At 53.0% G+C, this 22,077-nt stretch overlaps 1 protein-coding gene across 12 annotated transcripts in view; it reads left to right on the top strand.

Moving 5' to 3' along the window:
* The window catches only part of TJP1 (tight junction protein 1), a 162,465-nt gene extending 140,655 nt beyond the window's left edge, over window positions 1–21,810 (top strand). For 2 of the 12 annotated variants that reach the window (XM_056124444.1, XM_056124454.1), the window contains 16 exons: window positions 673–892; window positions 1,114–1,298; window positions 1,486–1,581; window positions 3,239–3,321; window positions 4,503–4,713; window positions 5,034–5,134; window positions 8,051–8,401; window positions 8,682–8,921; window positions 9,528–10,334; window positions 10,436–10,533; window positions 11,627–11,854; window positions 15,874–16,058; window positions 17,269–17,740; window positions 18,283–18,500; window positions 19,123–19,266; window positions 20,673–21,810. In XM_056124444.1, the coding sequence (XP_055980419.1) occupies window positions 673–892; window positions 1,114–1,298; window positions 1,486–1,581; window positions 3,239–3,321; window positions 4,503–4,713; window positions 5,034–5,134; window positions 8,051–8,401; window positions 8,682–8,921; window positions 9,528–10,334; window positions 10,436–10,533; window positions 11,627–11,854; window positions 15,874–16,058; window positions 17,269–17,740; window positions 18,283–18,500; window positions 19,123–19,266; window positions 20,673–20,767 (3,734 nt within the window). In that variant the 3' untranslated portion in view covers window positions 20,768–21,810. The remainder of the gene's footprint in view (window positions 1–672; window positions 893–1,113; window positions 1,299–1,485; window positions 1,582–3,238; window positions 3,322–4,502; window positions 4,714–5,033; window positions 5,135–8,050; window positions 8,402–8,681; window positions 8,922–9,527; window positions 10,335–10,435; window positions 10,534–11,626; window positions 11,855–15,873; window positions 16,059–17,268; window positions 17,741–18,282; window positions 18,501–19,122; window positions 19,267–20,672) is intronic. The other 10 variants (XM_056124450.1, XM_056124449.1, XM_056124447.1 and 7 more) reach the window with 10 other exon arrangements.
* Window positions 21,811–22,077: the final 267 nt, after the last annotated feature.

The raw sequence follows: 22,077 nt of genomic DNA, 5'->3' as shown, positions 1-22,077 counted from the left end.
CACCATCTTTTAATCGAGACACCGGGGCGTCTTTAGGAATTTCCAGTTTTATGTTTTAAAAATGATTCAAAGTTGAGTGACAGCTGAGTGTACTCGTCCGAGAGAGAGTTTATTTTGCCATCATTCAGGTGAACAGTTTTCCGCTGTGATCATTAGCCCTGCACAGTAACAGGGCCAACTGATGCCATTCTCAATACCTTCATGCAGTGGGCAGAGGCAAGAGGGATACACTCGCCCTCCCAGCTGTATATGGGTTTTGTTCTGATAGTCCTCCCGGCTCTGTGCTCACCCAAACCTGAGAGAATTCGTTCTCTCTGACAGGGTGTATGCTGGCTTCCTGTAGAACAGTCTCTTCCCCAAGCCCTATTGGTAGTCAAGGACTCATCACTTCTGCTGAGGGATCAGTATGTGCTAGTGGGGTGTGTTGGCATCCTGCCTGTCTTTGTTGGCAGTCAGACCTCCGGGTATTGGCCACATCCAATGATTGAAACAAAAAGCATAGTGTGGATTTTGTGGATCTGCTCAGAGCCCCCATGCTCAGAAAACAGCACTGTCCATACATTATGGCACATGAGCAGGAGTTGGTGCTGTTGTTTCTGTACTGTTGATCTCGTATCTGGCATATGGTATGTTCTTCTGAGATTAATTTCCTACCTCTATTCTTTATTTTAGTTTATCGTCGCATCGTTGAATCAGATGTTGGGGATTCTTTCTATATTCGAACCCATTTTGAATATGAAAAGGAATCTCCCTATGGACTTAGTTTTAACAAAGGAGAGGTGTTTCGTGTCGTGGATACTTTGTACAATGGGAAACTGGGCTCTTGGCTTGCTATTCGGATTGGTAAAAACCATAAGGAGGTGGAGCGAGGCATCATCCCTAACAAGAACAGGTAGGAATGTTGGGGGTACTTCCCACTGAGGGCTGATGAGAGAGGAGTTCCCGCCCCCCTGTGAGTTGGGGCCCCTGGAAATTGGTCTCTGCTGTGCTGACCGTTGCACCTTCATTCTGCAGGTCCTTTATGTGAACCCTGACTATTGAACCCACACTGGGTGGCAGGGGGTATGTCTCTCATATTTCCACCATCTGTTACCTCGAGCTATTTCTTTCCAGAGCCGAGCAGCTGGCCAGTGTGCAATACACACTTCCCAAAACAGCTGGAGGTGACCGTGCCGACTTCTGGCGATTCCGGGGGCTCCGCAGCTCCAAGAGGAACCTCCGGAAGAGCAGAGAGGACTTGTCGGCCCAGCCAGTGCAGACCAAGTTCCCCGCGTATGAGAGAGTCGTCCTTCGGGAAGGTAGGCAGTGTATGTGTGTAGTTATCTGGGGGCTGGCGCCATGGCCCCTGGCAATTGACCACAAGCACCCAAACCCCTGCACCATTCGCCTGCCCTCAGAGCACATTATACTCTCTGTATTAGCATCAGTTTGTTGAACCAGTAGAAGGTGTAAATATTGCTCCTTTCTATTTGTATTTCTCCCCAGCTGGATTTTTGAGGCCTGTAACAATCTTTGGACCGATAGCAGATGTCGCCAGAGAAAAGCTGGCAAGAGAAGAACCAGACATTTACCAGATTGCAAGTAAGCAACCTCAACTCACACTTAGGCTGACACAAGGGTGTTTCAGGTCCTTTTTCCCAAGGCAGGGAATGGCTCCCCCGGAGGGTGCTGGCAGGAGCAGAGCAGAGGCACAGGTGCAAGGGTTGGGGCTATGTAGAACGATGTTATTCCTGAGAAGGGGTGGTTAGCACGTGAGACAGGGACCCTCAGCTGTAAAGGATGGACATGTGTGGCCTGCTGGCTTACGTCATGAGTGAACGTTCTCCCCGATCTCATTATGAGGTACAGCGAGGTGGTGCTCTTGTTCTGCTGTTTTGCTTTGGTGAGGGTGAGAAGGGCCAGTCTGGAGCCCTGGGCCTGAATCTGGTCTGCTGCTGTGTCCTCTGCCTTGCTCCTCATGATAACCTCCTGGAGTGGAGCTCTCTGACCTGGAGATAACTCTGGCTCTCACTGCAGCTGTGCCTTTTCTGGAGCTCACGCTCCTGGGCCCCCAGGAACACCCAGTGATGCTCCTGGAGCCAAGGCGGGACCAAGCACCTGAGCACAGCGGGTTCCTGAAATGTTATTGGGTTGCTGGGAGAATTGAGTGAGTTTGTGTCTCCAGTGCTTAGAAGCTTTGCATGCACACAAGATTGTACAGTTCACTGTGCAGCTTAGGCGAGGCAGGCAGTGTCATCCCCCCACTAGCTTTCTCAGAAGGAATTGTTGTGGCCACTGTTCACAGAGTTGCCTGGAAATGTTTGTGTTGCTCCCATTCATAGCCTTCATAGCCAAACGTAGGGTTTTTTTTTGGGGGGGGTAGTTCTATTTTATGTAGGGGCCACTTTTGGTAGCTAAGCTTGGTCGGATCCAGCAAAATCCAATCCACTGTAGGTCAGCAGTGGATAGCCCTCAGCCACCAGGGCTGAACCCGTCCATGCTGGGCTGGGGGCTCAGTCTCGGGCCCCCTCCTCCATAACACACTTGACTTTCAGAAGAGCCGACTGTCACCCAGCAATCCTCAGGAGGAGTTGCTGGGGTTGGTTGGCGTCACTGTCACTTGCTCATGCTCTTGGAATCCAGTCTGCACTGAGGGAGGGGCATATGGAGGCTTGTCCAGTGTCCCCCACAGCCCCCAATTGTGCTCTCCTGAGTTCGAGCCCATGCCACACTTCTCTGCCTTGTCTCTCCTGGTCCCAGGGTGCCCTCTTTCCTTTCTAGCTCTTGTGACCAGAGTCCCGAGCAGGGCTGTGCCTTCTTGCAAAGACTTGGGTGCATTTTCAATTGAGAGAGTTGCCATTTTGACAGTTTCTCTTGGCCAAGTGGCGATCGTCATTTTACTGCTGTCCTACCCCCTGATTCTCTTTTACATCCCCATGTGCTGTTAGCAGTGCACAGTGCTTCAAAGCTTGACATGATTGTTGAGGTGTGAGAGGCCTTCATGTTCTGTAGTTGAAGCGAGTCTCGTTGGGAAGCATCGTGTGAACCCAAAGGTTCTGGGCCAGGTAGATTCTGCCTCTCTGAGGAAGCTGCACAGGACATTTCTACTTGTCATGAAGGCACCGGGGAGGTGGGAGGTGGCTGCTGGGGGCCTGGGCAGTGCAGTGCCACAGCTCCAATCACAGTGCCAGTGGCTGGGAAACTCCAGTCTAATCAGAGGGAATGTGATCTTTTATTTTTGTTTGTATTCCATGAGCAGAAAGTGAACCACGAGACGCTGGGACTGACCAACGCAGCTCTGGCATCATCCGCCTGCATACCATAAAGCAGATCATAGACCAAGTAAGTTATTCTGAATTGATCTGTTCAATGGTAAGTTCTGATGGTGGTCCACATGCAGGGTGGATGGGGCAGGTGAGTTGATTAGGAAGTTGAGGATAATTTTGCTAAACTCATGGGAGATGCTAAAAAAATTCAGCCCTTAGAGGCCTTAAAATCATTTTCAAGAATGAATTCTACTGGCATTCTTGAGAACCTCCTTTAAAAAAATAAAAATCACTTCCAATGGAATAGCATCACATGTGCCAGGAGGTGGTCATTTGTTGTCACAGAGAAGCACACCATGTGAGAGTCTCTTTTAGGCTGAGCTTCTTGGAGCATATCGGCAGTGGTAGTACCCCTCTCCGAGGTTTCGTTTGCTTGGTGTCTCTGTGGCCATACGCTGCATTGAAGCGTTGAGGCTCGCTTCAGAATGAACTGGTTCCAGAGTTTTGTGGACTGGAGCAGCGAGGAGGGCGCTTGCCTTGCATGTGGCTGACTCAGTTCTATCCCTGGCACCTCATATGGTTCCCAGGCCCATCAGGAGTGATCTTTGAATGCATGGCCAAGAGTAACCCCTGAGCATTGCCAGGTATGGCCCAAAAATAAATAAAAAGTTTGTTTTAATTAGGCTAGAAGTCACTTGAATTAACTTCTGATTATGAAATTTTTTTTAGTGTGCTTTTGAAATACTTTGGGACACAGTTAAAAGTGGCGGGGGAATAGGAATCAGTGTCTGGCTGGAGAGATTGTGCAGGGGTTAAGATGCTTCCCTTGTACACACTGACCTTGGTTCAGTCCCCAGCACCATGTGATCCTCCTGAACAGTGGCCAGGAGTGACCTGAGTGCCATTGTGGTGGTGCAAACATCACCCTTGAGCCTCCCACCACACTGTTGAGAGTTGTACTGGGCCTGGGGTGTGGCTCAGTGGTCAAGCATCTGCCTCGCAGGTATGAGGCCACAGATTTTATTCCTGGCATCACACCATATGCATCTTGACAACACAGATCTCCAGTACCAAGTGTGTAGCTCCCTAGCTTACATCCAACCAAGTGTGCAAGTACCATGGCCAAGTAGGAGACCTCATCACATCCCCAGATGGGAGGGGAAGGGGAAGAAAAGTGAGGTTTCTGCCCATAGCATACAGTGGACCATGGCTTTTCGTTAACTGTTTTTTCCCCTCATTTTTCCTTTGTGCCTGCAGGACAAACATGCTTTACTAGATGTCACCCCAAATGCAGTGGACCGTCTGAATTATGCCCAGTGGTACCCAATTGTAGTCTTCCTTAACCCTGACTCTAAGCAAGGCGTCAAAACGATGAGAATGAGGCTGTGTCCAGAATCTCGGAAAAGTGCCAGGAAGTTATATGAGCGGTCTCATAAACTTCGCAAGAACAACCACCATCTTTTTACAAGTGAGTATCTTCTCATTTGCTGAAGTGTTTAGGCAATCTAATCTTACACCACTGTACTTAGCCTGACAGAGAAACCAGGCAGCTCCTCTAGTGGCTCAGGTAGTCTGGCTTTTTCCACATTTCTCCTGACATTCACCTGCCTCCCCACCCCAATCTCGGGAGGTGTTTCTCTCACTGTCAGGCTAAGTACAGTGCAGCTCAGAGATTGACAGGTTGAGGGCTCAGGTATTATTCTGACTCGATGAGCTCTAGCAGGGGACGACAAATTCAGGCTTTAAGAGTGTTCAAGCCATAAGACGATTTTGTGAATTCATTTGCAGCTACCATTAACTTGAATTCCATGAACGATGGTTGGTACGGTGCACTGAAAGAAGCAATTCAGCAGCAGCAGAACCAGTTGGTATGGGTTTCCGAGGGGAAGGTAAGAACGTCCCTGCCCTTTGTGTTCCTAGTCTGTGAATTCTGCAAGCAGCAAAGATGCCTCTGAGTCACATGCAGGCTCTGATTGGATCAGCAGAGTAATTTGGGAGGAGTTACTCTTGAGTGCTTATTGTTTGTACAGAATGAAAATATTTCGGATGGCCAAAGATTCTGGGACCTTCCTAACTCGAATGACCACTTCAGAGATATTTCTGTAGATACTCTTTTTCCCTTATTGTTTTTGGGTTAGGGGCCACACCTGGTGGTGCTCAGGGCTCACTCCTGGCTCTGTGCTCAGGAATCACCCTCAGCAGTGCTTAGGTGGTTACCCTTTGTGATTTTGGGGATCAAACTATGGTTGGCCGTGTGCAAAGCAAACGCCCTCCGTGCCCACTGTACTCTCTGCCCCTCTTGCAGATAATTTCAAATCAGACCACAGAGGGCAGGGTTGCATTGCCTTCTGACTCAGGAGGATGCGGAGCCTGGGCTTCGGATACACCTCCTGAGATTGGGGCGGGGAGGCAGGTGAATGTTAGGAGAAATGTGGAGAAAGCCAGGCTACCTGACCCCCTAGAGGAGCTCCCTGGTTTCTCTCACTGTCAGAATGTGAGAAGAACTTGTGTCCTTTGTCCAGCATTTTCCCAGATCCTCCGGGAAATTGTTTCACTCCGTGGCCTAGAATTTTAGACACAGCAACACATCCCTTTTGGCTTTGACTTTTGCTTTGATCCCCGTCAAACAGCTGCCTTTAAATTGGGCCTTTCTGCTGTTTGTCTTCTGGATGGGAGGGCGGTCTACTGGCAGAGAAGACATTCCAGAAATGGGGAGGGGGCAGCTCTCGTTCTGGTGTCTGTAGTATGTCCGCTTGCCAGGGGAGATAGAGAATAACTGGTTTTCGTTTTGTTTCTCGTTTCCTTGTTGGCTTGATTTTTGTGTTGGCCTCTGCATGGCTCCTGCCTCGCTCTGCCCGGCTATGCTGCAGGTGCTCTGAAGTGCATGCTGCATGCTGAGACGTCTGTGCCCTCCCCCCTTTGCCCCCAGCCACACAGCCTTGACCCACAGGGCTCCAGCAGCACCTACAACCCCCCCCCCCCCCCAGGAAGGCCCAGAACCATGGGTCTCAGGAGCTGGGCACAGGCGCCCTGAGAAGCTGCCCTGTCAGCCAGCACACGAGGGAGAAAAGCACCCCAGCACCTTGGGCAGCACACTATCACCGAGTGTCACTCATAGGCATTTTACACAAACACAGTTCTCTTGGCACTGACCCAGCCACACAGCCCTGCCACAGCTCTGTCAGACAGTCTCGGGGCCGAGTGGGACCCTGTAAGTACATGCCATGTACGTGTCTGCCTTTTACCGAGGGCTTTCGCTCTACAGATCTTTGTTCTCTCCTTTGTCTTCACGCTATCCCATCTTTGCTACAATTTTGGAATAAGACCTAACGTCCCCGACACTTTCTGGGAGGAAAAATCAGATTTTTAGGCTAGATTGATGGCTGCATTTTGTAAGTCAGAGGGTGTTGCCATTTAAACCAAACTGGATTTGTTCCCTCCTTCTACTCGAGTACAGTCTATCAGAATAGTCAGGCTCTAAAAACTAAAGCAATTTCATTTCATGTTTACTTTCCTGAACAACTGCTTGCATCTAATTTCTCGGAAGAGTTGTTTTGCAAGATCTGATACAGTCTTTATATGTTCCTGCTGACCCAAACGAGACATCCCAGAGACCTTCTTTCCATGTAAATGTGTCACTTCCCAGGGCCAAACCGCCCGTGGCTCTTTCATCTGCATCATGTACCACTGTTAAAGTAAGACCGGTGTTTGAATTCAAGTCATTCTTCCTGAGGGTGTCGCTAGTTCGCTGACAGACCCTCACAAGCTCAGGATCACTGTAGAGAGGAAAAGCCAACTCTGTCTTTGCAGCAGCCTTTATGGAGTTTAGAAGCCCCACGGATTTCGGTGTGCCATGCCCCTTCGAGGCCTGGACCCCACCCTGCAGGTCTTGTTGTCTCTGGCCCAGTAGGTAAATAAAGAGCAGGTCCCCGGGGCATCTCTGCATCTGCGCTCAGGGCAGGGAGCCATGTGGAGACTACGTGTGCAGTGTGGGCCATCCTTCCAGTGACTGAATTCTGCAGTTCAGGTCTTCCAGCCCTGAGATCCCTTTGGCTGACATCTCATCAGGATCTTCAGTTGAATCCAGTGCTCTTCAAATGAGTGTCTGGGTCACTCACTCTGCTCCCCTTCCCTCAGACCCTTCTGGTTTTCTTTGCCATCTGCCCAGAAGATAATCAGGGCAGACTTCCCAGGGGCACTCGGCTCTTCTGGTACCAGATCAGCCCAGCTGAATTTCTCCTGTTCCATCCTTTGGCTCATGCATCTGTGAGAAATCAGTCTTCATTGAGGAGGCAGCCAGCGCTCAGCCACTGTTCACACAAGCATTAGGGCCTGAGTCAGGAGTTTTCTAAATGCTGTTGCCTCCGTGTATATTCCCAGTCCTCTCCACGCTCAGCCTGTCTGAACTGGGCGCTCATATTCAGTCTCGTGCGCGTCATTCTGTTGGTGTGTCTTGTCACTGTCAACTGGGGTTGGTGGCAGGCTTCCTCTTTGCCTTGTCCAGGCTGACACGTGAGTGACTGGTGAGGTGTCAACAACTGTCCTTGTCCTGTGGGGTTGGGCCCCCGGACTCTGGCCTTGTGCTGCTGCTGGTGTCGTCTCCTTCATCCAGCCCTGCCGTGTCAGGCGCTCCAGGTGTCTGCGTGGGGGCTCAGAACCTCCCGGATCTTTCCTCACCGGAAGCTCAGAGAATACGGGGCGATTCCTTCCAAGAAAATGAGCCTTTCCGGTCTCCCTTGGGAAATAAAGGCCATCTCTTCCAAGAACTACTGAATAAAATTCTGATTTACTTTTATTTGACCCAGGCGGACGGTGCCACAAGCGATGACCTTGATTTGCATGACGATCGGCTGTCCTACCTGTCAGCCCCGGGTAGCGAGTACTCAATGTATAGCACGGACAGTAGACACACGTCTGACTATGAAGACACAGACACAGAAGGCGGGGCCTACACTGATCAAGAACTAGACGAGACCCTTAATGACGAGGTGGGGACTCCCCCGGAGTCTGCCATCACCCGCTCCTCGGAGCCTGTCAGAGAGGACCCCTCTGGAATGCAGCCTGAAAGCCAACCCTACCCTCCTTACGCTCCGCAGGCGCTGCCGCAGCCCAGCCATAGACTAGACTGCCCCGGATTTAAAGCAGCCTCGCAACAGGTAAGCGGCCGCACCAGCGCTGCGCAGCGGGGGGCGGGCTGGCAGGCATGGAGTATCTCGGAGTTTTAGTCTAGCATCCCAGACTCCATCCTGAAGTGTGAGGGTTCCTCTCACTCTCCAGGATGCTGTTTATTTGTGGGCGGGTTCTTGTTTTCGGTAACAGGCCATGAGGTCACGGTCATGCTAGTCAGCACCCTTAAGAATGTCCCCGGCACTGAATGGAGGTGGGAAGTCAGGTAGACAGAAGCGCTCCATTTCACATGTCTCAAACACTTCACAGAGAGCAGAGCCCTCATCTCCAGCCCCCCGCCTCTCGCCTGAAACAAACCCAACACCGGTCTCCTCTGCCGTTGCTCATAACGCGCCTCTCCCTCGGGTCCACCCAGAGGAGCCGGCCCCGGCTCCTGCCGCCACTCACTCCCCACAAGCTGCTTCTTTCCGAGGGCCCAGTGCTGAGGCAGCTCCCGGAGCGCTCAGAGACCCGGAGCCACCAGTGTCGCCGCATGCAGACCCGGCCCAGGTACCCGCACGGCCGTGCTGCGCGCTGCTCGCCGGCCTCCCAGCAGATGATCATTTTGCTTCGCCCTTTGGTGTTCCCTTTGCTTCTCTCCTGTGGGCTTTTACGATCCGGCGCTTCCACTCAGTACCGAGTGTCTCCATTTGCAGTTTGCATGGCTTCCGCGGCTCAGCAATGATCGAGACCAGCCTGCCTTTTGATTGGGACTTGTGCTTCATTTGATTTTTTGGTTTTCAGTATTCTCGGAAACCTCACTCCCCCTTCGATATTTAGTTGAGGCTCACCATTAAATCATTATTTTGTGAATGATGGTGTCCATAAATTTACTTCATGATTTTTATTGTCAGTGGCCAGATCAAGTGGAATCAGTAACTCAGTCCATTGATTTTCTTCTACCCTAATTTTCAACTCACTTTTCATTCAGCACATGCTGAAATCTGCCATAGAAACTTGGGTCTTTCATGTCAATTAGCTTCTCCCACTGATCTTCCTACCTGGGGAGCAATTGGGGGAGCTGTCCCTTTTCAGACAATCAGATCCTGGTGTTGTTGGCCAGTTGGCTGGAATGGGGAGCACGCTGGTATTCTCACACATGACTGTCCTGTGCAGGTATACAGGAAAGACCCCTATTCTGAGGAACTGCTAAGACAGAATCATGTGATGAAGCAGCCAGCCATGGGTCACCCTGGCCAAAGGCCCGACAGAGAGCTGGGCCTCAGCTATGAACCCCAAACCCCGTACGGAGAGAAGCAGGCCGTCAGGGAGATGGAGCCGCCAGTGTCCAGATATGACTCCTCTGGCTATGCAGACCCGTGTCCGCGTGGCTATGAGCATCGTCTGCGCTATGAGGAGCAGTGGCCCTATTTTGATGACAGGCAGCCCCACCAGCCTCGGCCACCTTTTGACACTCAGCACTCACGGGACCTTGACCCCAGACCTCATCCTGATGAACCCTTAGAACGGGGGTACTTTCCCCACTTTGAGGAGCCGACCCCCCTGTCCTTTGACAGCCGAGCACGCTTTGAACAGCCACCCAGAACCTCCACCCTCCGCCATGAGGAGCCACCGCCTGCTGGGTATGAGCTGCCAAGCAGATACCGGCCTGAAACCCAGACCTATGCGGCTGTGGGCCCTAAGGTCCCAGAGCCAAAGCCATCCTTGGAGCAGTACCCACGGAGTTATGAGCAGGTCCCTGCCCAAGGGCTGCCCTCGAAAGCCAGCCACTATGAGCCTGCTCCGGCCGCACCGCCCAGCAACACCAAGCCCCTGCCGCCGCCGCCCCCTGCTGCAGCCGACGACGAAGAGGATCCGGCCATGAGGCCACAGTCGGTGCTCACACGGGTGAGGATGTTCGAGAACAAAAGGTCTGCCTCGTTGGAGCACAGGAAGGATGAGAACCACCTTGCTGGTCTGAAGGTAAAGCCACGCGGACGGAAGACGAAGTGGGAGGGTCCCCTTTTGTGGGTGCAGTCACTCATTCATGCACTGCTTTGGGGATGTGTCTGTCCTTCCTGCAGCCAGCAGAAATGGCATCCAGACCCTCTGTGGCTCCCATCACAGCTCCGAAAGCCGCTTTGCAGAACCAGCTGAGTGATCATGACAAGACCCTCTACAGGTGGGTGTGCCACCTGATACTGGGGTTCACTGGAGCACAATGGGCACTGTCGCAACTCCTCAGTCACCTTGTGCTGCCTGTTCTAGTCCACCCCTGCCAGGAAACTTGCCTATAGTTATCCCCAAGTGGTATTCACGCCCCACTAGAGGTGATGAGAGTGTGTTTATGCACACAGTCTTTCTCAGGGTTTCTCAGGGTGTGGACGCAGATTGGCCACACTGAGGTCATGGGGGAATGGGCACAGGGGAACACTGGCCGTGATGCTGAGCACTGGGCCTCTGGGATGAGCAGGACTGCGCCTTGTTCTGAGCCAGCTTGCTGACCATTGTGACTCCAGCCAGGTGGAGCTACTTCCACAGACACCTTCCTGAGGGGGAGGGACATGCAAACTGCACTCTTGGGTCAGTGCTCAGGGGCCATATGGTGCAGGGGTGAACGCTGGGCCTCTGACACTGCAGAGCCAGCTTTTCATCTTGCTGAACCAGCTCTCCCACCTTGCCTCTCAGTGACTCTGCTGCTTTCCATGAAAATGGAAATGCCGGTATCTGCCTTAGTAAAAGGTGCTTCTGCACAATTTAAGCTCGGAACTAAAGTCAGCCACTGCTCTTGAAAGTTTCTAAAATGTCACTGTGCACCATAAAGTAGATAAAACTCTATCTGTTGTTTAATGGTTTCCTCTGTCCCGTGTGCTTCTGGAGCTTGGGCCTGTCTGGAACTCTTTCCTTTGTGAGGATCTGTTGATCCTGGATGAGAAAGTGCTTAGAAACCCTTTTAAAGTCCTGAAATTCTGTCTGGTTGTCTTGTTGTTTGTCTTGGTCACATTCCCTTTTCTGGATTGTCTGCCCTGATCTGGAAGCCTTTGGTCAGAGTTGATAGTCTATTAGGTGAGAAGTGCTCCCGAGCCATGAGGGGCTGCGTCAGATTGTCCACTTGAAGAGTTTGTGATGTGCATATGCATCTCTCTGTGGGGCAACTTGGTTAGATTGTCTGCGACCCCAGGCCACATGCAGTGAGAGATCAGGGTAAAAGATTCACATGCTCCTTTTGCAATACCATCTCCGGACTTGGCTTCTTGTTCTCATTCATGGTCCAGCAGGATCCCAGAGCCGCAGAAGCCTCAGGCAAAGCCCCCTGAAGATATTGTCCGGTCAAACCACTACGATCCTGAGGAGGATGAGGAGTATTACCGGAAGCAGCTCTCCTACTTTGACCGCCGGAGTTTCGACAGCAAACCTGCCCTTGTTCCTGCTGGCCAGGCACCAGAGCCAGCCAAGCCCACTCACCCGCAGGCTCAACCCAGCTTCTCTGCACACTCCACCAAGTAAGCCCCAGCACCCAGGCTGGTCAGAGTGCATGGGAGGCTTTGAAATTTGAAGTAGGGTTCACCAGGGGAAATGGAATGGTGTTGGGGATCTGGAGAGAAGCCCATGGTATCAGAGAGCTGCCAGCTGACTTCCCGTCCTCCTTGCCCACTGACCTTCTCTCTGTTAGATGTTGTGCTTCTGTGGCAACAGTTGGGAAGAGGGTTGTTCAGGTGGCAGGTCTCGGGCTAAGGATTGTGAGCCAAGAGCAGGCACTTCAGCCCTAGGGGTCAGGTTTGGGGTCTCCCACTACCCCCTCTTTGGTGTGCTTTGTCGTTTAAGGGGAGCACGCAGCAGTACTGTTAGAGGGAAGACATGTTTATTTTTTCAGGCAATAAAGAGCTTGTCACAAGCGCTCTGGTCTCCACACCTGAGAAAAGCAGAACTTATTGGATTCCGCCCCCAGTCCCTGGCTCCAGGCCCTGTTCTGTGCAGCTCTGCCATCTCTTTTCTGTTGGAGGGTCCAAACTCACATGTGCCCCAGGGCTTCCTCTTCTGCTGGCTCCCTGAGCCTCCCATCATCCAAGTGATACCACTGGGAGAAAGGTGGACACTGGCTTTTGGCAGACTCATCTGTACCCAGCAGGAAGGGCCCAGCTGTCAGATGTTGATGCTCAGGAAAAGCCTCCATGTCTTTGGAGCAGACACAGCTGGAGAATCTTCCTTTGGAGTCAGGCCAGAATGGAGCTCAGTGGAAGCTGGCCATTTGTCATGACAGGTCCACACACCGTGTGTGGTGTGATGATGCTTCTGGGGTCATCGAGCCCTGCTTGCAGTGGGTTTCTTGGGAAGTAACCATGGATGTTCTGGCAGGTAGCTCCATGTCAGGCTCGGGGGGGGGGGGGGGGGTCTAGGGAAATGGGCATCAGACCCTTCTGTTGGGAGTGCTGGGAGAGGTGCAACCCCACTTCTGAACCCCCTCTGCTGTGGGGTAGGGACAAGGGAGAGTGAGGGTGTCATGGAGAGACAGGGAGGTTGGGTTGTAGAACCCCATACCCTGTCCATCTCCAGCAGAAGCTCACTTGACACCTGCCTCAGAACAAAGCTCCTTGACACTGTGGGGAGCTGAACCCTGTGCAGTCCAGGAAGCCACTTGGTCCTATCGTTCCGTCCAGTGGGGCAGCAGGGCAGTGGACATCAGCCCAGGGGCTCACCTCCAGAGCGAGGCAGGTATTTCCATGGTTCTTGAAAGGGTCCAGGCTGGCCATGAGGCAGCTCCAGGGCAGCGAGAAAGTTGACCCCAACAGATGGGCTGCCTCTTGATCAGCTCACAGGGAGAGAGAAACTCAGGGCTTAGAGTCAGCCTCGGGGACTGCCAGCTTGTCAGCAACTTAGTGTGAACTAAGCCATTTTCAGCAGTTCATTTCCGCTGACAAAACAGGCAAAAGTAAACCACTGGGACTGGTTGTGCTGCCCCAAAACTCAGTCTTAAAAGAAGTTCCTCCACAAGATGGGAGAAAGCATTCTTCTGGCAAGGCCCGTACCCAGACCCAGAAGGTGCTTCCAGCTCTTCACAATGGAAAACAGCCCCCTCAGAATTAGGGGGGCTAAGACAGAACACACACTGCTATGAGAAGATAGGACTAGCAGCAGGCCCACAGCATCCTCAGTGTTACTGATCGGTGAGGGAGACACAAGCCCAGACGACTGAGAGATCCATGTCACACTGACAGGAATGGCTTGCACCAGAGATCAGAAACAACAAAGCTGGCAGACTGTGGGGAACCAGGAGCCCCTGCTTGCTGCTGGGCAGTGTCCTCTGGGCCAGTCTCTTAGAGACGATAGCGTGGATACACCTCACAAAATACATGGAACTTTCCATCTGACCCAAAAGTTGATTGCTTGGTATCTGTCCACAAGACAGACATTCCTTGGGAAAGATCTGCATGACTTTGTTTATATAGCACAGTGGGTAGGGCATTTGTCTTGCACGCGGCCGACCCGGGTTCGATTCCTCCGTCCTTCTCAGAGAGCCCGGCAAGCTACTGAGAGTATCCGTCTGCACAGCAGAGCCTGGCAAGCTCCCCGTGGCATATTCGATATGCCAAAAACAGTAACAACAAGTCTCGCAATAAAGACGTTAACTGGTGCCTGCTCGAGCAAATCGATGAACAATGGGAAGACAGTGCTACGTACAACACCCAAGATCTGGGGCCATAATGGCAGTGACCAGTATGTGCCCTCTGTTCACAGTGGGCTACATGCAACTATGGGTGGAATCGCACCTGTTGCTAAAACTCAGTGATCTTGAGGGACCATGGAAAGCAGAGTGGAGTGGGGAAGAAGGGGAAGGGCCAGGGGAGCTCCCTCTTGAGGGGAAGGAGCAGTGAGGGCACACCTACACACTGGCAGCCAAGGGGGGTCAGAGGGCAGTGGCATGAGATGCATGTCACCAAGGTGGGATATCTCGTGGCAGTTTGGTGGCGGGTATAGTCTGTCCACCAGAAGCATAAAAAGCATTACTGCAGACTCTGTCCCCTCAGTGAATTGACCTGAAGCCTAGAGATCTGTAACCACAAAGCTGGAAACTGGAAAGTTTAAGATTGATACTTGCTAGTTTCCATTTGCTTATGACCTTACAGAGGGTATGGCTTAGCCAGACTTGGCCAAGACTGCTGTGACCATGCTCTGCCCACCCCAGGACTGAGCTCCAGGGGCAGGCCACACCCATCCCTCGGGGACGGCCAGGGGTGGGTGGGTGTGCTGTCAGTTGCTCCCCACCTGCTGCTTTCCATAGAACACCCCACCGATTCCCCTTCATCACTGCTATTTAATTTGGCTCCTGTCTTTGCTCAGCACAAGTGGCAGAGGGAAGGGGATACCTCAGGCTTGCTGCCCCTGAGTGGCTGGAGGGCAGCAGGGCCCTCCACAGTGGGCACTGGGAATTCTCCAGGCTGCATGAGAGCTACCGGGGTTTTAGTCAAGCACGTATGTGGTGGTTGCACTATTTTAATGACATCTGACTTCCCTTAGCTACAAATTTGCTTCATCAGATTGACTGTTTTCATTTTTCTGTTGCGCTTGCTTTGCTACCCCATAGATTTCTTGGCTCTTACACTAGCTATGGCTGCCTGCAAAGGAGCACCACGTGGTAAGATGGGCATTCGTGTGAGGCTGTGGCCACAGGGGTCCCCCATTGTGTCCTTGGCTTTGTGTGCACTCGCAGACTAACACATCCTCTTCCATGGCCAGGCTCCATGCCCCAAGGCATAGACGCAGAGCTCTCGTGCCAGCCCAAGAGTGGGCAGAGCTGCTTTCCGGCTGCCCTCCCAGCTGTGCATATAAAACTGGCACGGCTCAGCTCTCTGCCAAGGCTTTGTGGTAGTTGTTGTGAGTTGGGCCAATTATACAGCAGTCCAGTGTTGCTACCCACCATCTGAAACAATTGATGGCCTTCAGTGAGCCCTCAAAAATAAATGCCAAGCAGCATCTTAGCCAGCACCAGATCTGGTCAATGGAGGGCACACTTCAAAGAAAAGGTGCTGTTCGTGGGTGCCACTGTGCCTCCATCACGGCCTGTGTGCCATGGGGCTGGGCCTGACGCCGGACATGCACTCAGGCCTTTTCTAAACAAGTGGCCAAGTCTTGGTCTATGGCATCATTTGGTGTGAGTCTGAATTAGCCCGGGACCAAGGCTTGTGAACCTCAGTTACAGAATTTGATGTGAACCTAGAGGAGATTGGACCAATTAATATTTTCCAAAGTATTACAAGTATACCCAAAACCTCATCTGCCTTTCAGCCCCCATCTCCCGGGTGTGGGACTCATATTCTAGAACTCTCTGTGCTGTCTTTCCATCTCTGGTGTTAACTATGATCGGGTTGGTGTGGCCATTCGGGTAGAGTAACTTTCTGTGCTCCTGAGAGTGAATCATGAAGTTTCTACTTTCTCTGGTTTTGTTGGTTATCAGTGACACTGAGAACATGTTCCCGCTGTGCCCGCATTTCTCAGATTGTGGCCTTGTCTCATTTCTCCACAGGGGCAAGTCTCCCGAGGCAGAAGCTGTGGAACGGTCATTCGGCGAGAAACGTCCCGAGCCCCCTCAGCCCCTCCAGCCCACACCCCCACCACCTCCCTTGCCCTCGCAGTACACGCAGCCTGCTGCACCCGTGCCCAGCTCTGCCCTCACCTTCCACACGCATGCCAAGGGTGCCCACAGTGAAGGTACGTGCTTCTGAGTCTGACCTAGAGTCTGGTCTGGCTGTCCAGCAGATGCCAAACTAGAGGGACACTTGCATGATGCCTTTTAGTCAATTCTGAGGCAAATGAGCTTTTATCTGAGGAGGTAGGGAGTAGGGACAGTGAGGGGCCCCAGGGGTCACCATCGAGCACCTGTCCCTGTGCCCACTAGGGCTGAGAAGTCTCTGTTCCATCACTCCATTTCTAGTAGGGCTGTTCTTTATCAGAATGCCTGTGTCTGCGGGTCTGAGTGATTGTCTGGGCCCTCATGGCAGGCAAGCGACCAGGAAAAGCCCTGCCCTGCATGCCAGGCCAGTTCCTCTAGAGTGAGTCCCCCCAGCTCTTCAGGCAGGCAGGCCGTACTCCCCGACTTCTCTGGAACCCCCCTTGGTGAGAAGCGTTCTTTTTCTTGCCTCTCTTGAGTGCCTATGAGGGTTCCAAACTCCCCTGGGTGGCAGGGCCCCTCCTGGCACCTGCCCTGCCAGCCTAGACCAGCACTGGTTCCAACTCTCCCACCCCCCAGCTACCACCCCCACCCCCATGCAACCAGCACCTCATTTCTTACCTGCCTTTTCCAAAACAAGGCAGTTTCCCTGGCACTGCACTCTCCTGTGCCTCTTTGTCCTGCCTCCTCCAGGCCAGCTCTTTCTTCCCACAGATGTGCCCAGCAGGTTCCTGGGCTCATGGCCTGCAGTGCACGGAGCCTGTGGTCTCTTCCCTATGCCCTGCTCCTTCCCCCTGGAGGGAGTCTGGCACTTCCCAGCGTCAGTTCACTGCAGCTTTGCAGGGTTTGTCCCCATACCCAGGATTGTGACTCTGTGTCCCTTCTCTTCACAGTCCATTGGGGTCTGTGGAGAGTGTTGTCCTATGCCAGTTCTGCTTGTCTCAGTGTGATGCTTTTCAGTGTTGTGTTGTTCTTGTAGCATCCTGGTCTCTGTTGGGGGTCGATGCTGTGCTGGTTTCACGAGAGCGAGGACACAGCTCCTTGTCGCACACCCCCACCTCCCGCCTCCCCAACGCACACACCCGTAGGAGATGGGCGGGCTAGCAACATGGGGAGCAGTCTTCCCTCAGGGTCCACACACAGCACACACACAGGGAGCTTGTGTGCACATCCCCTCCCTGGACAAGGGAGGGCCACAGCTGGCCACCTTCCCTCCCACCAGGGATGCCAATGCTCATGTTTGCTTTGCAGGTAGTTCGGTCTCGATGGATTTTCAGAATTCCTTAGTGTCCAAGCCAGACCCGCCTCCACTGCAGAACAAGCCAGCCATCTTCCGAGCCCCAACCCGAGATGATGCCGCTCCACCCCCCTTCTATTCCCAGAAGAGCTTCTCGGACAAGGCGCCCGTGAATGGGGCAGAACCTGCACAGAAGACGCCTGCGTACAACCGCTTCACCGCCAAGCCCTACACCAGCTCCGCGCGGCCCTTTGAGCGCAAATTTGAAAGCCCGAAATTCAACCATAACCTCTTGCCCGCTGACACTGCCCACAAACCTGACCTGTCCTCCAAGGCACCCACCTCGGCCCAGGCTCTGGGCAAAGCCCCTAGCTCTGCACAGCAGCCTGAGTTTGACAGCGGCGTGGAGACCTTCTCCCTTCATGCTGAGAAGCCCAAATACCAGTTCAACAACGTTAGCGCTGTGCCCAAAGCGGTTCCTGTGAGGTGAGATGGGCGACTGTTCCCGGGACTGTGCCAGGTCTCTGATGGGGTTTAGGAGCAGTTCCTGACAGACTACACAAGCAGTGTGCTTCGTATGCTGCTGTGTCCAGAGCCTATGCAGAGTGGTAGCCCTAGTTGGTCACAGGAGTGGCAATCGTGTGGTGTCAGTGTGCTGTGCCTGTGCAGGGCTGTCAGGCAGCTCTGCCACCCGTGGCTTCTGATCTCTGTGGGGAAGACCATTTTGGCCATGGTGATCTTTGCTATCAGAGCACCAGGCAGGCCTCGCAAGTTCCCAGAGAGGTACAGTAGGCAGTACAAGTCCTGGGCAGGGGCGGGGTGTGGGGACGCACAGAGGGACCCAATGCTTCAGCCAGTCTGCTGTGGCCAGGGGGAGAGCCCACAGCACCGTCCAGCTAGCACTGTCCAGCGGGTGTTGCCAAAGGGCCACCTGGGTCCAGCTAAGCGCCTCCTGTTGGCCTGAAGCAGCTCTGCGGGAAAGCGGTAGCACAGTCCAGCAGGCCTCACTGGCTGTTCCTCAACCCTAGTCCTTCTGCTGTGGAGGAAGACGAAGATGAGGATGGGCACACAGTGGTGGCCACGGCCCGGGGTGTCTTCAACAGCAACGGCGGGGTGCTGAGCTCCATCGAGACGGGCGTGAGCATCATCATCCCACAGGGAGCCGTGCCCGAGGGCGTGGAGCAGGAGATCTACTTCAAGGTCTGCCGGGACAACAGTCTCCTCCCGCCGCTGGACAAGGAGAAAGGTGGGACTGACCCAGTCTGCATTAGAGCCCTTACCCTTCCATCTTTCCATCTCAGGCCCCACAGGCCATGGTCCCTCCTTCCTTCTTGGCCTTGTGTGGGCCTCTGGGTTCACCCGGGAAAACTACCACTTCCTCCTTGTTCTGGCGCGTGTGTTCGGTGACCGGGACTTGCTGTAGTAGCATTTCAGTCCACTCCTTTAAGTTCTGTTGGAATCTGAATGTGGTTCATGAGATCCCCTCATGAGTCCCACAGACCAGCTCTTACCAGTACAGCATGGGAGATGCAGGGTGGAATTAGCAGTTCTGAGCCGTACCCTCAGATGTATCTTATGTGTGGACGCTGAGCACTTTGCATGAAGCAGGGGAATGGAGGTGCCAGAGTATAGAGAGCCCATTTCAAAGATGCAACATGTCTTGCCATCCTGCTGTCAGAAGTCAGCTCTATAAAGTACCAGCACTTGACTGGGTGCTTTTTCTTCTTGAATGTGGCTCCTCTCTGGCATTTCAAATGGCAGGAGTGGATTCTGCCCAGTTCTTGGTCAGTGTTGCCTCAGAGGAGTAGCCCCACCAGACATGGGGCGGCGGCCGCCCTCTGACCTCACCCCCTCGCTCCCTCCCGCAGGTGAGACCCTTCTGAGCCCCCTGGTGATGTGTGGGCCTCACGGCCTCAAGTTCCTGAAGCCCGTGGAGCTGCGCCTGCCGCACTGTGCGTCCATGACTCCTGACGGTTGGTCTTTTGCTCTAAAATCATCCGACTCCTCGTCGGGTATGCTGTCTTCTCTCTGGCCTTTGGGGGCTTTGGGGACTGGCGGTGGTGACCCCTGGGCTCCCTCCTGGAGCTGCCCCACTATCAGTCGCGGCTCTCTGCCCCCCCCGGGGCCTGTCACAGTGCTGTGGAAAATGAGTGTGAATATGGCAAGGCCGAGGAGTTTCCACTTGGGAATGGCAGCGCTGCCACCACAGGTGGCACACGATTTCTTTGGTAAATTTATGTCCTATCAGAAATGTGTGACTATAGTGAACAGGCCCTCTGCCCTGTGGGCAGAGGCGCCGCCACTAGCTAACAGGGCCAGGCCGTTCTGCCCTCCCTACCCCACCTCTGGGCCCACCTGGCCGCGAGTTCACAGCCCAGAGCTCATCACTGCCGCCACGGGCATTGCAGGTCACTTCGCTCTGGCCCTTGTCATGCCACAGCTTGGTGCCATTTTCACTCCTCTCACTTCCCGGGTCTCTGAGTCATGGGCCACTAGAGCCACCTGTGTTGGCGGCATCCTTGACCCTGACCCAGAAACCCTCTGGCAGCAGGTGGGCAGGACAATGCACAGGCCAGCTCTGCCTGTGTCAACTCTGTGTGGGTGTATGTTCCCAGCCACTGTTCCCAGATACATAGATGAGCGCGGAGGGGATGAGAGCTCTGTCCTCAGAGAGACCCTAATAATCATTTACTTAACCTTTTGTGTTGGCACATGGAGTAGGGTGGTCTCTCAGGTGGTGCCCTATTATGACATGGAACAAACTGGAGCACTGCCCTCCTGTGCACCTGTCCAACAGTCTGGGTGTCTGTCCAGCATGCCCAGCACACATCTTGGTCAGTGCTGACTCCCTCCCACAGGCAGAGAGAAAGGTCCGAGTCCCAGCCAGCTGCCCTGACTCCTCCCCATCAGGGAGCCCACCAGATCTGACACTGCTCGGCTGATGGGGACGTGGTCTGGCAGGCAGGGGAGTCTGTCCTGTGCATCCCTGCAGCCCCACGGTAGCTGGTACCAAGTACCTTTCTTCTGGGTGAGAGCAGTTGGCCTCCTGGTGTTTCCTCGCACTGCAGGGACGTGCCCTCAGCTCCTGCCCAGAGAGCCTGGGGCTTTCCCAGCCAGGGTACCCAGGGCCACTCTGCACGTGTGCACACATGAAGTTGGGGTTTGCCAGGTCCTATGCCCAGCCTCGAAGGCATGTGCTCTCAGCAGCAGAGACCACGTGCCCAGGCTTTGTCCGTTGTAAAGTGCCTGCAGCTCACAGTAGAAGGGGAAGGTGGTCCCAGGAGCAGGCTGAAGGGGCCCAAGAACACAGGGAGCCAGGGAGCAGTCTGTGGCGGGCAAGGCTGCTCTCCCAGAGCACTGTGTTCCTGCGCAGGTGCACCATACCGAGATGACAGAACTCCTTCTCCCCTTCTCTTAGGTGACCCGAAAACCTGGCAAAACAAGTGTCTTCCCGGAGATCCGAACTATCTTGTTGGAGCAAATTGTGTTTCTGTCCTGATTGACCACTTTTAATTCTTAAATATAGGAACTTGATTAAATAATGTGAACCTGGGTTAGACTTTTACTGAATCTCACTGGAACCATCTATCAAGTATGGACTTGTCTCGGGACTGATGCTGCACCTGGTCTCCACCAAGCATTGTGTTGGACCTGAGGCGGGTTGGGAGTGACCCTGCCCAGCACCTGCCTGCACGCGCCTGGGCCCAGGGACCTCAGTCTGGGCCGCAGCCTCCGCGGCGTTGGGCTTTGTAATGATTTTGTACTTTTTTACGGGCACTGCTTCACTCACTTCATTTCTTGATTTCCGTTATGATCCCAGCCAACCAGTGGGGGACATTGAGTTCTATTCTTTCCAAAGTCAGCAGTTTCAAACTTCCTTATGGCCCCGGCCTGGCTCTCACGGTTTATTTGATTATGCATGAGGTAATATGCACACATTTTTAAAATACACCAGGAAATGTATCTATCTAGGTGGATTGATCTATCGACCCATCTATATAGATATTGCCAGTGTAGGGGATTAACAACATGTACATGAGGGGGATTTAGAGCTTTTTGGGGGGAAGTGGCAGGAGAGGAGGCAGGCCCCAGGACCCAAGAAGATAATTACTGTATACAGAAGCACGTTTCTCTTTGGAAGGACACCAAAGAACATGAGATTAGCTCCACGGCCTCCGAACGGTTTGGATCTGAACAATTAACCCTCACCACAGCCCTACTAACCAGCAGGAATGCCTTACCCTCCTTTGATTCTTGACGTTCTCCCAGCGGATGCCAAGTCGGGATGGCTTCTGTGCCCATCCACATACTGTATCATGGATAAGACTGAGTGAATTGTGGGTTTGGTGGTTTTAGACATGTCTAATCACCCACAAGAAAATCATGGTATGATTTGGGGACTTTTTCCTTTCAGTTTTGGGTTGGGTGAGGGTGTGGTTGCGCTGTTCTTGGCTCTGCCTTGGGAAGTTTTGCTGTTTTCAGGATGCTTGTACATAGGCGTGCATATCACTCTAGTTCTTGGTTTGTAAATTAACTTTTATAAACTTGACCTTTTTTATACAGAAACAAAACCAAGTTTCTAAGGCTACCTTTGTATCTCTCCTGTACCTCTTGAGCCTTGAACTTCGACCTCTGCAGCAATAAAGCAGCATTTCTATGCCACACACAAGGTCATTTTTTTAAAGAAAAAGAGTGCACAGAGTTGTTACATTTTTAAGCGCTGCGTTTAAAAGATACAGTTACTCAGAATTCTCTAGTTTGATGAAACTCTTGCAAAGTCTCCCTACTGTAATTTGTGATACAATGCTGCGCCCTAAAGTGTA

Source organism: Sorex fumeus, unplaced genomic scaffold (assembly GCF_029834395.1).
Source record: "Sorex fumeus unplaced genomic scaffold, SorFum_2.1 ptg000051l, whole genome shotgun sequence".
Lineage (NCBI taxonomy): Eukaryota > Metazoa > Chordata > Mammalia > Eulipotyphla > Soricidae > Sorex > Sorex fumeus.
Note: the sequence above shows the minus strand (reverse complement) of the source record. Positions and strands in the feature narration are given on the sequence as shown.